We start from the raw sequence: 12,948 nt of genomic DNA, 5'->3' as shown, positions 1-12,948 counted from the left end.
ACAAAAGGTCGTGAATGTAGCCCAATCCATCACACAAACCAGCCTCCCATCCATTGACTCTGTCTACACTTCCTGCTGTCTCGGCAAAGCAGCCAGCATAATTAAGGACCCCATGCACCCCGGACATTCTCTCTTCCACCTTCTTCCTTCAGGAAAAAGATACAAAGGTCTGAGGTCACGTACCAACCAACTCAAGAACAGCTTCTTCCCTGCTGCTGTCAGACTTTTGAATGGACTTACCTTGCATTAAGTTGATCTTTCTCTACACCCTATGATGTAACACTACATTCTGCACTCTCTCGTTTCCTTCTCTATGAACAGTATGCTTTGTCTGTATTGCGCGCAAGAAACAATACTTTTCATTGTATGTTAATACATGTGACAATAATAAATCAAATCAAAATCAAATCACACCAGCACCTCATACAGTTGCAGTAAGACTTCCTTATTCATATACTCCAATACCCGACACAAAATCTAGTTTTATTGACAAAGTAATTTGATCTAGTAAGGCAGCAGAAGCCAATTTAAGGGAACAAAGGAATTCTCTTAACACAAAGCAGCTATAGGGTAACTGTGCCAGCACCTCTCTTCATCTCGCTTTTTGTGGATGAGCTGAGTCCATAGTTTCTCCAGCACCACCCAAGGGCAGCCAAAATCCTCTGGTAGAATAACGATCATCGCCATACTCCACAAAAATAATTACACTGACTTATGGAAAGAGATTCAGGATTTTTCTTTAGATAATTGAAAAACAAAGCAATGATTGTATACACATCTTTATTCCAGGAATCATATTCAATAGACACAAAGACAAACGTGAACAGTAGATTATAGAAGTAGCACTTTCAACCAAATTTCATCCTAAGTATGATCTGTTGCACAGTGCTGCCAGACCCGACCAGTATCTCAAGCACCTTTTGTATTTTTGTTTCAACATTACAATTGATTTACAAATCAAACGTCCCCTCGATAACCTCCTTTCAGCCAACCAGAACTGACATGGTAAAAGATAATATCCATTTACCCCAGCAATATACAAGTAATTTGTTTGTTTTGACATTAGTTCCTACACCAATGTATTGTAGTGGACAATTCTAGCTGTGAATTTTATTCCAAGTATGGTCTGCTGCACAGAATCAGAAGGTATCCTTGGAAAGCATCAAAATCAAAAGTAGTGGAACTTTTGTATGAAATGATTTGTAGTCCCAAATGTAAGATGGTAGCCATGATGTGGAGATGCCGGCGTTGGACTGGGGTGGGCATAGCAAGAAGTCTCACAGCACCATGTTAAAGTCCAACAGGTTTATTTGGAATCACGAGCTTTCGGAGCACTGTTCCTTCATCAGGTGAGTGAAGGAGCAGCGCTCCAAAAGCTTGTGATTCCAAATAAACCTGTTGGACTTTAACCTGGTGCTGTGAGACCTCTTACTGTGCCAACTGTAAGAGATTCAGCGGTGAAAGATGACAATCAATAACTCCATTAAACAGTTTGTTTTCGTGCCAGTGGTATGATGAAAATAAAATTGTTAAAATTACTACTTCACATATGTTCTATTAATCCTTTCTTCTTCCACAATCCCCAAAGGACGATCCCATAGAAGGATCCTCAGCCGCAAATGAAGATAGGATAGCCACACGCAGTCAGCAATGATGGCTGTGCCCAACTAAATAAATGTTAGACAACAATAAAGACAAGACCACTGCTTCATCTATTTAGATTATTCGCAATATCCATCAATATAATGTTTTCATCTATTGTTTGTGACAATAATGGAGTCGAGATAATGACTTTTTAAAAAAACAGTTTTGATGCTGACACACAAAAGAGACAGTGAACCTATTGAGGAGTGGGGGAGAGGGAGAATGGGGAAACTACGTAGAAACACATGTAGACAAACTGAATAATGGCTTGAGCATAAATCTAGAGTGGGAAGCAGATGAGAGGAGCAAGGGGAAAGTAGGAATTCATCATTCAATGACAATTCCACTCACTTCACAAGTTGCTTTTAAGACATATCCTTTGAGATACGTTAGTGTGAAACTACAAATTAATGAACATTTCCATTTTTATATTTTCACAGCTTTAGCGACATCTTTCAAGTCAAAACCCAATCCAGCTGTTAGTTACAGTGGCTGCCTACCCCACACTGATGGAAATTTGGTCTTTAATGTTCTATATCAATGAACAGTTTTGACACTGCACTGAAAAGTGGGAAGGAGAATGTATTCTGTCATCGGTGCTGCTTTGCCAGGTCACTCAAATGGCACACATTCTGTTTCATGTTTGCAGACTTAAGACCAAAGAATATTATATCAATGAGACCGGTGAAAAGACTTTCTTTCACGTACAGGCCTAAATAATTCATGAGTTGTAGGTAACAACTTGTGTTATGCACAAACTTGGGAGAGTTAGCATGTAGTGCACAACCGATACAAGCACTCAGAAATTAGATTCCCCGCCTTGCTCTTATTCAATGTTTTGAGGGAAACACCACAGTTTAGACTGGTGTCATGAAAGATTTTCATTTTCAACCTTCTATTATTCTCCTCAGCTGCAAGCCAAGACCACCTTTAGCCATCTGAAGAGGTGTCTTTTCCTCCTTGTTTTCAATGTAAATGCTTGCTCCATTCTCCACCAGAAGCTTGGCTTCCTCAGCCCGTTCTTCATCACATGCCAAGTGTCTGCAAAGAGAAGTTTAAATTAAACATCGATCTCGCATCAACAACAGAAATATAAATTACCAGTTGCCTGATATCACATAGCTGAAGAACTCATTTGTCTTTACTATTTCACAGATAGACCATCTCTGCTTCACTCAATGGACAGCAGTACATTTTTAGCACCATGTGAGGGTTTTTAGTTCCACAGGCAACAATCTTCAGGTGTATTAACAGTCAATGTTTGACGTTACAGATCCATGAGGAGGAGTCCAGGGTGGGGGGGGGGGGGGAATGATAGTTGGATCACCACATGTGCATTTTACAATAAGGTTCACTGGATAGCAGATAGGCCTATGAACCCATGCACTCCACTTGTTATGGACGTATTGAGGGCAAGGACAGTGCACATCACTGCTCCAGCTGAGATTAGCTTCTCAATGTGTTCAATACCCATTGTCTTTCAGAGTTATCAAGAGATTGGGCCTGAATTTACTGAAAATCTCCACCATATGGCAATGAAGCATCCATGGTGCGTCATTATAGTGCAACGGCAGTTATGGCAAAATATGGCACAAGTGGTTTAGGTCAGAAGGATGTGGAGGCTTTGGAGGGGGTACAGATGAGGTTTACCGGGATGTTGTCTGGTATGGAGGGCATTAGCTATGAGGAGAGGTTGGAGAAACTTGGTTTGTTCTCACTGGAATGACGGAGGTTGAGGGGCGACCTGGTAGAAGTCTCCAAGATTATGAGGGGCATGGATAGAGTGGATAGCTTTTTCTCAGGGTAGAAGAGTCAATTACTCGGGGCATAGGTTTAAGGTGCAACGTTTAAAGGAGATGTATGAGGCAAGCTTTCTTTACACAGAGGGTTGTGGGTGCCTGGAACTCGCTGCCGGGAGAGGTAGTGGAAGCAGATACGATAAGTGACTTTTAAGGGGCGTCTGGACAAATACATGAATAGGATGGGGACAATGACATCTGTCTGATTTCCCTCCCATTTTAAGATGCTTTGTACATGCTCAGAGACATCCAGGACCCTGGTACCAGGGAGGTAAACTACCATCCTGGAGTCCTTTTCGTGGCCACAGAAGTGCCTATCTGTGCCCCTGACTATTGAATCCCCTCACACTATTGCTTTGCTATGTACCCCCCCCACCTCCCCCGCTGCACAGCAGGGCTAGCCGTGGTGCCTTCGCTCTGCCAGTGCTGTTGTTGTCCCCTGATGGACCTTCCGCCTCATCAGTATCCAAAGCGGCATAATTGTTAGATAGGGGGACAGCCATAGGGGATCCCTGTAGTGGCTGCCTACCCTGTCTGACGGCCACCCATCTATCTTCCTGCACCTTGGGTTTCTAAAATGAATCCAATATTCCAATCCACCCCTAATCTTCACAATGTGGTACATTTTTTCCCTCAGTTTGATACTATCCTAGACTTCCTTAGTTGCTCACAGATGGCACATCCTTTTCAGAATCTTTTCTCAGTGGAATATATATTTTTGTTGAGAGTTATCAAATATCTTCTTAAATGTCTCTCACTGCTTCTCCACGATCCTATCTTCTAACCTATTTTCCCAGTCCACTTTAGCCAACCCTGTCCGTCTTAGACCCATGTTTCTCACCCTCAAACCGAGGAGGGATAATGAATTCCTGATAGACACTTCATTTCAGAAGAAATGCTCATGTGATCCAGCTGCCATGGAGAGAGGGAGAGGGTGCAACAGAAACTCATTGAAGTATCAAGTGGCAGTTTTAGCACCTTTCAAGTATCTGACAGAATGAAGAACAGCTGCTGTTGAGACACAGGCAGGAAAAGAATTGGAACACTCCCGGAACAGGTCTTTGTTGTTCTGTGAGAAATGGTGGAGAGCAGAAGGAAAGTTCTCTATGGTGAACACAGTTTTACCAGAGTCAACTAGACCAATTAAAGTGATCAGATACAGGAATCTCTGGATCATCGGGACTGTTGTAACCTGAGGTAAAGGGGGGATTCACGCGGGATTATGTGGCTGGTGATAATCAAATCCAGGAAATTGGAGCAGTGTGGAACAACTTCCACCTGGGATGGCAGTTAGAGGTGATCTTCCGCCGGAGAGCTGGGAATGGTTTTGGGACAGTTCCTTTAATGATGTGCATCTGCCAAAAGCGTGACACAAGGTAAAAACATTTCCTAAGACACATTGGTTGTGTTAGTAAATCCAAAAATGTACTTTTTCTTTAGTTTGATGTATCGGTTGCCTGTTAGTGTTGATTTTAGTTTGTTACAATAAATGTCTTAAAAAGCGAAATCCTGGCCATTGGTCATTTGGAAAATTCTCTTGTAAAAGGTTATTGGTCTCCATGTGGATTGTAACAATAGATCAAAAACTAGGGGCACTAACAAGATGCAATATCAGATCTCATTATAGTTGGTATAACTCGGGTCCAGAAATCAGTCTGCATAGCATCGTGTTTTGGACACAACCCAGACTAATAAAGCTCCAATATGACATGAAGGAAGTCTGCACACATTTTGAGTGGAAACGCACCACCCGCCACAGTGGGTAAGGACTGACAAGAGGAATTGTTATCTATTTGCAATTAAGAGGCTTAATGCCGGTTTGAGCACCCCTCTCCAACCTCGCATCATCATGGACTGCACTCAGGGAAATCTGTCCAAGAAATCACCTGCTGAAAAAGATGGTCAGTAACCTACCCGAATGTGGAGCTGGGATGCTAACCCCCTACTCACTCTGATCCACACAGCTCCCACTCTCGCCCCCAGCCTATTCTCCATTCCACTATCCCGCCCCACCCCCCCCCCACTCCCAATCAAATCTATTCTCCCTTTCTCCCCACTGTCCCAATTTCCATGATCCCCAATTGCTCCAGTAATTTCGAGATCCTAGCTGTGGTCCAAAATCAACATAATCGAGGGTCTCTCCAAGTCTAGCAGCAGCCAGGTATTGCACAATGCATGCGCAGTCTGAACAGTCATATTCAACGTGAAACGTTAACTCAGTTTCTCTCTCCATAGATGCTGCCAGACCTGCTAGGTATTTCCAGCATTTTGGTTTTATTTAAGCATTTTGCTTTTATTGCACAACTCTTCACTGGTGGCTCTCTTGCCACATCAGTCTCATTATGAGGTTCAAGGCCCAATATCCGAGGAGCCTCACCATTCTGGAGCAAGAGATCGCAGTTTTCTCAGAACCATTACCATCCGCAAATCTAGGCTATGATTATAACAAATCATGCTCTAAGACAGTGGGCTGCCCGCCTTTTCTCGTACAATCACGTTGTATGTTTGATGTTAGAATGAAAACACAGATTTATATTTATAGCAGAAAGTCCCAAAGTGTTTTACAGTAAATCAATTATTTTGAAGTGTAATCTTTGTGGTTGTGGTCAAAAGCAGCAGACAATCTTTCACACAGCAAGGTTGCATAAATGCTTAAAAACAGTAAATGATCAGTTAATCTGAATGGGATTTTCCAGCCGCCCACCACCCCCCCTCCACCCTCCTCGCTCCCCGCGGCATGTTTTCCGATGGTGGAGGCGGTGGGATCTTCTGGCACCACCGATGTCGATGGTGTTTTGCGTTATTTGCCAGCCGTGCCGGCGGGATCTTCCTGTCCCGCCAATGGGGACTCCCCACGGCAGGTTCCCCGGTGGAAAGGGCCGGAAAATGCGGCCCTCTGAACAAATGGGGTTTAGGAAACTCATGCGTTTGCTCTGAAGTGGAATTGATAGTGAGCTTCATTTACAGCTTCTTTTGGGCGTCACAGGGAAAGATACCAGCTGGGGAAAAAGCATCTCGTGAATCCTCAGAAACCTGCCGGGAGAAAAACGGTTTGCGACTGAGCCAGCCCAAGCAAGAAGCCTTGGTGTCGAGGTACTGGAAAATATTCACTGGAGCATGTGAGCTTGAATCATTTCCTGACGCTTGCATTGGAATCTTTCCACTGTGACATTGTTCATCTTTCTTGTTTAATAAGCATTTTATTATTTGTTAAAAGTACCCTGCAGACTCTTGTGAATGTGATCAGTAACTCACCTCTGCAGTTTCTAAAAAATACAAAGTTAGAATCTTCAGTAGATCCAAGCTTGAATTTAGTTGGGATACTGTTGATGTAAAAATCTTTCCCAGGTGAAGGTATCTCATGGTGTGAAGACATTACTCAGTTACTGCTCACTCTTTCACTGATGGGGGCAGCACGGTGGAACAGTGGTTAGCACCGCTGCCTCACAGTGCCAGGGACCCAGGCTCAATTCCAGCCTTGGGTCACTGTGGAGTTTGCACATTCTCCTCGTGTCTGTGTGGGTTTCCTCCGGGTGCTCCAGTTTCCTCCTACAGTCCAAACGGCCTGGGTGGGATTCTGGTCGGTGAAGACTCGATGGGCCAAATGGCCTTCTTCTGCACTGTAGGGTTTCTATGATTCTATCAAGCCAGGTTTCACTCTGAGATCTGACTCGTCCAGTATTAACATCATTGTTGCACAATGGGTTTCTTGGAAAGTCAGCTGTGATCTAGTTTTACATTATTTTTTTTAAAAAACAGAACACTGCCTTTTCTATAATCGCTGGAGGAAGATGCCCTATTTTCACTGTGTCCTCCCATGCTTCAGTTCAGACCACGGCTGAAACTCTCATGCAAGCTTTTCCAACTTCCAGACATTACTTCATAACCTCCTGGTCGGTCTCCCATTCTCCACACTCCATACATTGTACTCTGTTACGCTCACCCATCAGCCCTGTATCAATCACCTACATTAGCACCCATTTCCCCGGCACCTCAAACTTTCATCCTTGTGTTTTCAGCCCCCTGTGATTTCACCCCAATTTCTGTAACTTCTCTACTCCTGCTGCGTTTCTCGGACTTCACCTTCTTGTACATCAACCATCTCTTTGTGCCCCATTGCCACCTGGGTCCCATCCTCTGGAACTCCCCTTCTAAACTTTCTGAACACCTTCTTTAAAACTCACCTCTTCAGCCAAATTCTTGGTCAGCATTCCTAATCTGGGCTCAACATCCACTTTCCCCAGGCCTTTGGCGCACGTACAGGAAATGTTTCCACTTTTGTGTTATTCGTTTGTGGGACATGGGTGTCGCTGGCTGGTCAGCATTTATTGTCCATCCCTAGTTGCTCTTGAAATGAGTGGCTTGTTAGGCCATTTCAGAGGGCAGTTGAGAGTCAACCACATTGCTGTGGCTCTGGAGTCACATGTAGGCCAGACCAGGTAAGGATGGCAGATTTCCTTCCCAAAAGGACATTATTGAACCAGATGGGTTTTTCCGACAACTGACAATGGTTTAATGGTCATCAGAAGTTTCTTAATTCCAAGTATCTTGGAATTATTAAATACTTAATATTTTAAAAAAGTAAAAACACCTTTTAAAATGAACAAATCTGTAACAAACTGACATTTGTCAACAATTTAAAATAACTGCTATTTAATAAGTGATATATTGAAAGGTGACCCAAGGTGGGGAAGCCAAAAGTTGTTTAGTTACACTCTTAATTTTTAATACCCAATTCCACATGATCTACTTCCCTTTAAAAAAAAATGGTACTTACAATGGTGTGTTTCCCTCCAGGTCTTGGAGGTTTGTAGAGGCATTGTGTTTTAGCAAGAGTTGTACAAGGCGGATATTTCCTTTTGCTGAAGCTCTATGCAAGGGGGTGGAGTGGATATTGTCTGTAACATTAGGATCTGCTCCATTCTCTAACAACATGCAAGCAATCTATAGTGAGAAAATAATTAAGGCTTGTAAATCAAAGCAGTTTGGTATTTTACATAAGAAACAGCATTAAACCATTGTTACATTAGGTAGGTTTAATTCTGCATGCTACAGCCATCCTTTGGAAAAGAGACAAATGAAAGGAATTAACAACATCACTAGCTACTGGCTGGCAACAGATTTGTTTCACATTCACCTACAGGGGACCCAGGAATACTTCTATAAGGATGAACCAAAAAAATGACATAAGGTGAATAGTCAACCATCAAAATTATGGTGATGATGTTGGGAGACTCACTCCACAGCAACACTTACCCACTGGAGCAAGCGACTACAGTGTCACAGCTACTGTTTACATAGAAAACGTGTGAAATTAATTTTGGGTGGTAGTTATCACCCATTTTGCACCACCATACAAGATCAACTTCCTTTAAGAATTTTATTCTGAAAATGTCTACAATTTAAATTATAATTGTTGACAAAAATCGTGACAAATACAAGTGCATATATACACACAAGACATTTCAAATATAGTAAGTAGTCTCATAACACCAGGTTAAAGTCCAACAAGTTTATTTAAACCTGGTGTTGTGAGACTACTCACTGTGTCTACCCCAGTCCAACACCGGCAACTCCACATCATTTCAAATATATGTTAAAGAAACTATTTGTCCAAGTTAGTCTCTCCAGTTTTCAACTGACTATAGAAATGTTTAAAGTTTATTTATTAGTGTCACAAGTAAGCTTACATTAACACTGCAATGAAGTTACTGTGAAAATCCCCCAGATGTCATACTCCGGTGCCTGTTCAGGTACACAGAGAGAATTTAGCATGTCTTTTGGGGACACACTGTGGGCAGCACAGTGGCACAGTGGTTAGCACTGCTGTCCCACAGCACCAAGGACCCGGGTTCAGTTCCAGCCTCGGGTCACTATGTATGTGGATTTTGCACGTTCCATCCGTGTCTGCGTGGGTTTCCTCCGGGTGCTCCGGTTTCCTCCCAAAGATGCATGTGTTAGGTTGATTGGCAATGCTAAATTGCCCCTTAGTGTCAGGGGAATTAGCAGGATGAGTGTGTGGGGTTACAGGAATAGGGCCTGGGTGGGATTGTGGTCGGTGCAGACTCGATGGGCTGAATGGCCTCCTTCTGTACTGTAGGGATTCTATGACTGTGGGAGGAAACCAGAGCACCCGGAGGAAACCCACGCAGACACGGGGAGGAGGTGCAGACTCCGCACAGACAATGACCCAAGTCGGAAATCGAACCCTGGTCCCTGGCGCTATGGGGCAGCAGTGCTAACTTTGAGTAAATTACAAGACGCATGATTAATGAAAGCTATGTCCTTGTTATAAATAGTGCAACAAACAGTTACATCTCAAGACAAGTCACAAGTTATGTTGCATCTTCCAGGAGGTGACATGAAACGTAAGCTTAAAATGCTTAGAGTTACATCCCAAATGACAGGGGATTTATTTTAATTTTTAAAAATTGTTGTTGCGATTTAAGCTAGGCAGCTTTAGCTGTCAATTCCTGGAATCTTCTCCAGAGGAAAGCTACTGAATTGCATCCACTCCTGGATTTGTGAATTCACCCTCGAGGGGGAAGTGAAACTGTTTTGCATCATGAAATCAGATTTGATGAGATGATCATTAAGTCGTACTGATGAACTGAGTGAAGAAGTCAGATGTTGATCGGTTAGAGCTACTGAGGTTATGAAATGGAAAGTAACATGCTCTGTTTATAATAGTTTAAAATCACTGAAGAAAAGTTGCATTGCTAGCTTTAAAAGCACAAGTTCAACTTCATATCACAGCCAGGTGTGAAATAGACAATTCAAATATTTAAAGTGAAGAAATAATCAGGAGTGAACATTATTGAGTATTATGTAGAGGGTTCATAGAGTAGCATAATGCACAAGTCAGGCCAAGAAGTGATAAAACCCACAGCAACTCAATACGTTTGCATCTTACCAGTATCATTTAGGTCAATTGTCTTAAAGAATACAAATGCATTTAAATGGGCTGTGTGGTCGCAGTGCTGTCAGTCAGCACACTGAGGAATGATCTGAACCAGATTGAACCATTAAAATAGATCATTAAGAGATAGCTGGAGAGCTATTAATTGGTGGCTGATAAAGTCAGAAAGAGAAGCAGAAGTTAAGCCATTGTGCCACTCTGACATTACCAAGCCACGAACCAGAGTTTTGAAAAGAGGTCACAAAAATAAAGCTCTGTAAAAATGTCAATCAACCCAAAACATTAACTCTTCTTTTCCCCCCCACAGATGCTGCCTGACCTGCTGAGTATTTCTACCATGTTCTGTTTTTATTCAGATTTCCAGTATCTGTAGTATTTTTGCTTTCGTTAAGATGTGTTTTGTTCTCTCTCCGTCATACAAATACATTTGCGTGTCCCGAAGAATTTTGCAGTTTCGAATTTAAAAAAACCATACAGATAAACAAAGGAGAAAAAAAGCACCGAAAGTTACAATGGGAAGTACAAAATTGCAAGCTAGAGTCTTCATGAGAGCTGAGTCAAATGATCCATGAGTAGGTGGGGGATATCACCACCAAGCCAGTAACAAATGCAAAGCAAATTTAATACTACTAAACTCTTACTATGAGGTGACACAGCCATATCAGTTTTACTTTTTGTGTTTGCCTTTGTGGTTTCTTTTGGGTGCCTTTGGGTCAGTCGATTATGGGTTTCACTTTCAGCTGGAGATGGACTGCAAGAAAGTCCAAGGATTTTGTGGGACAAAGAGGGAGAAGTTCACGAAAAGAAAAAGCCACAGACAGTAACAGGACAGCAGAATAACCATGGAGAAAACAAGGTTTACCTCTAAAATGAAGCATGGCCAGAAGTTGAATCAGTACGGGGAGTAAAACAGCCCGCTAGGGGAGCAAACAAGTAAATGATTGAGTACCCCAGGAAATGTTGAGGACAGAGAGGGTAGTAACAACAAACATTGTAGCTGAAGGATGTTTGAGCAGCATTCTAATTCACTATAGTCTCTCAATATCCTTCCTATTAGTGTGAAGCTCAAACCTCCACACAGTCCTCCAACTGTGGTTCTTCTAAGTTTTTATAATACATTCACCATTGCATCTAGACTTTTATATTTTACACCATGATATTCCATCTGTTTTTGTTAAATGACCTTAGCCACTCGAAATGCTGCATTTAACATGTGAACCTGAACCTTCAAATCCTTGTGTTTATACAACTCATTCAGCATCCCCCATATAAATAATTTTTTGTTAAGATTTGAAATGTATGCATTTTGACAGATGCTACATTCCAGATGCCACTTTTCTTGCCAATTCCAGCTTCTTCCCAATATCCACTCATAGCTTCCTGTAGACCTCAAGATTATTCACTGTTACCTTATCTTAGTATCAACTTCAAATCTAGATATTGTCAATAGAAGCAGCCCCCAAAACAGAACTCTGTGGACACCACTACCCACTTAGAATCACCGAGAAAGTAGCCTCAATTATTATTCTGAGTATCTTCCTTTCTAACCAGTATTTAGTCCAATCTGCTACTCTTCCTCGAGCTTCACACCCTTTAACCTTCTATGGTTTCCTGTGTGGCATTTTGTCACATTTATGGAAAATCTGTAGCATCGTTGAATCATTCTATACAAATTTCCTTTCTGAAACCTAGGTGGGCTGCGACCAATAATTTTCTCTTCATTTTGTGACTTTGGCTTTACAGATACCAAATGTTTTGCTCTGTGGATTTTACCTGTTCTAATTACCTGGGTCAGCTCTGTGCCCTTTATCAAATTAGATACAAAGACATTGCAGCAAGAATGCCTGGAACCACATCAAACCTTATCGATCACACTGTTAAAAAAAATACAAACTATGCTTCTGATCTGCAGCTGTCAGCTTGGCAATGTAAGTTAGAAGCCCCGATATGAACATCAGCACATAATCTATTCTGGACTGACATTTCAATGCTGCCACCTTTTGGATAATATATTAAGTGGAAGATGGGTGGGCGGTGGCAAATGGATGTTCTCTGAGCATCCTAGTCAACATTTCCCCCTCAAATAATGCAAAGATGATCTGGACATTTATACGTGTTGTTTGTTGCCTGGCTGTGCCACATTTGCCTGCATGATAATAACTGCACCTTAAAAGTAATCTAAAGCTCGTAAAACACTTTGGCATATCCTGAACAGCTGAATGGCTCAATGCAACTGTAGCCTGATGAACAATTAATCTTTTAAGTCCATCCAACGTTTATATAGTAAGTCGACATTGCGGCTTCAAAAATAAAATACTTCTACTTTGTGGAAGAATTGCACACTGTGCATTACATGATGGAACATGTCTAGTCACACAAAATAGCCACTCGTAAAATACTAAAAGAAACCGCTAGTGAATGTATAGGGAGGAAATAATCTTAAGATGCTGTGCGTTTCTGATTGGAAGCCTGAAACCAGTTTGCAAAGTTCCCGAACCAAACGGCAATCAAACTTTTAGTGGCCGAAGGTGTTGTTTCCTTAACATTTAGAATGTGACCTTTAAAGTAGAATATGTGGTAGCACAG

At 42.0% G+C, this 12,948-nt stretch overlaps 1 protein-coding gene across 2 annotated transcripts in view; it reads right to left on the bottom strand.

The window, feature by feature from the left end:
- Nucleotides 1-763: 763 nt before the first annotated feature.
- Nucleotides 764-12,948, bottom strand: part of psmd10 (proteasome 26S subunit, non-ATPase 10) — a 31,422-nt gene continuing 19,237 nt past the window's right edge. The window contains exons 4-6 of one of the 2 annotated variants that reach the window (XR_013497672.1): nucleotides 8,221-8,387; nucleotides 1,405-2,685; nucleotides 764-1,334 (exon numbers count right to left, since the gene is read on the bottom strand). Coding sequence is in view for 1 of the 2 variants with exons in the window: in XM_078211887.1 (XP_078068013.1) it covers nucleotides 2,532-2,685; nucleotides 8,221-8,387 (321 nt within the window). In the remaining variant the exon portion in view is untranslated. Of the gene's footprint in view, nucleotides 2,686-8,220; nucleotides 8,388-12,948 lie in introns of both variants that reach the window. The other variant, XM_078211887.1, reaches the window with a different exon arrangement.

This window comes from Mustelus asterias, chromosome 4 (genome assembly GCF_964213995.1).
Source record: "Mustelus asterias chromosome 4, sMusAst1.hap1.1, whole genome shotgun sequence".
Taxonomy (NCBI): domain Eukaryota; kingdom Metazoa; phylum Chordata; class Chondrichthyes; order Carcharhiniformes; family Triakidae; genus Mustelus; species Mustelus asterias.
Note: the sequence above shows the minus strand (reverse complement) of the source record. Positions and strands in the feature narration are given on the sequence as shown.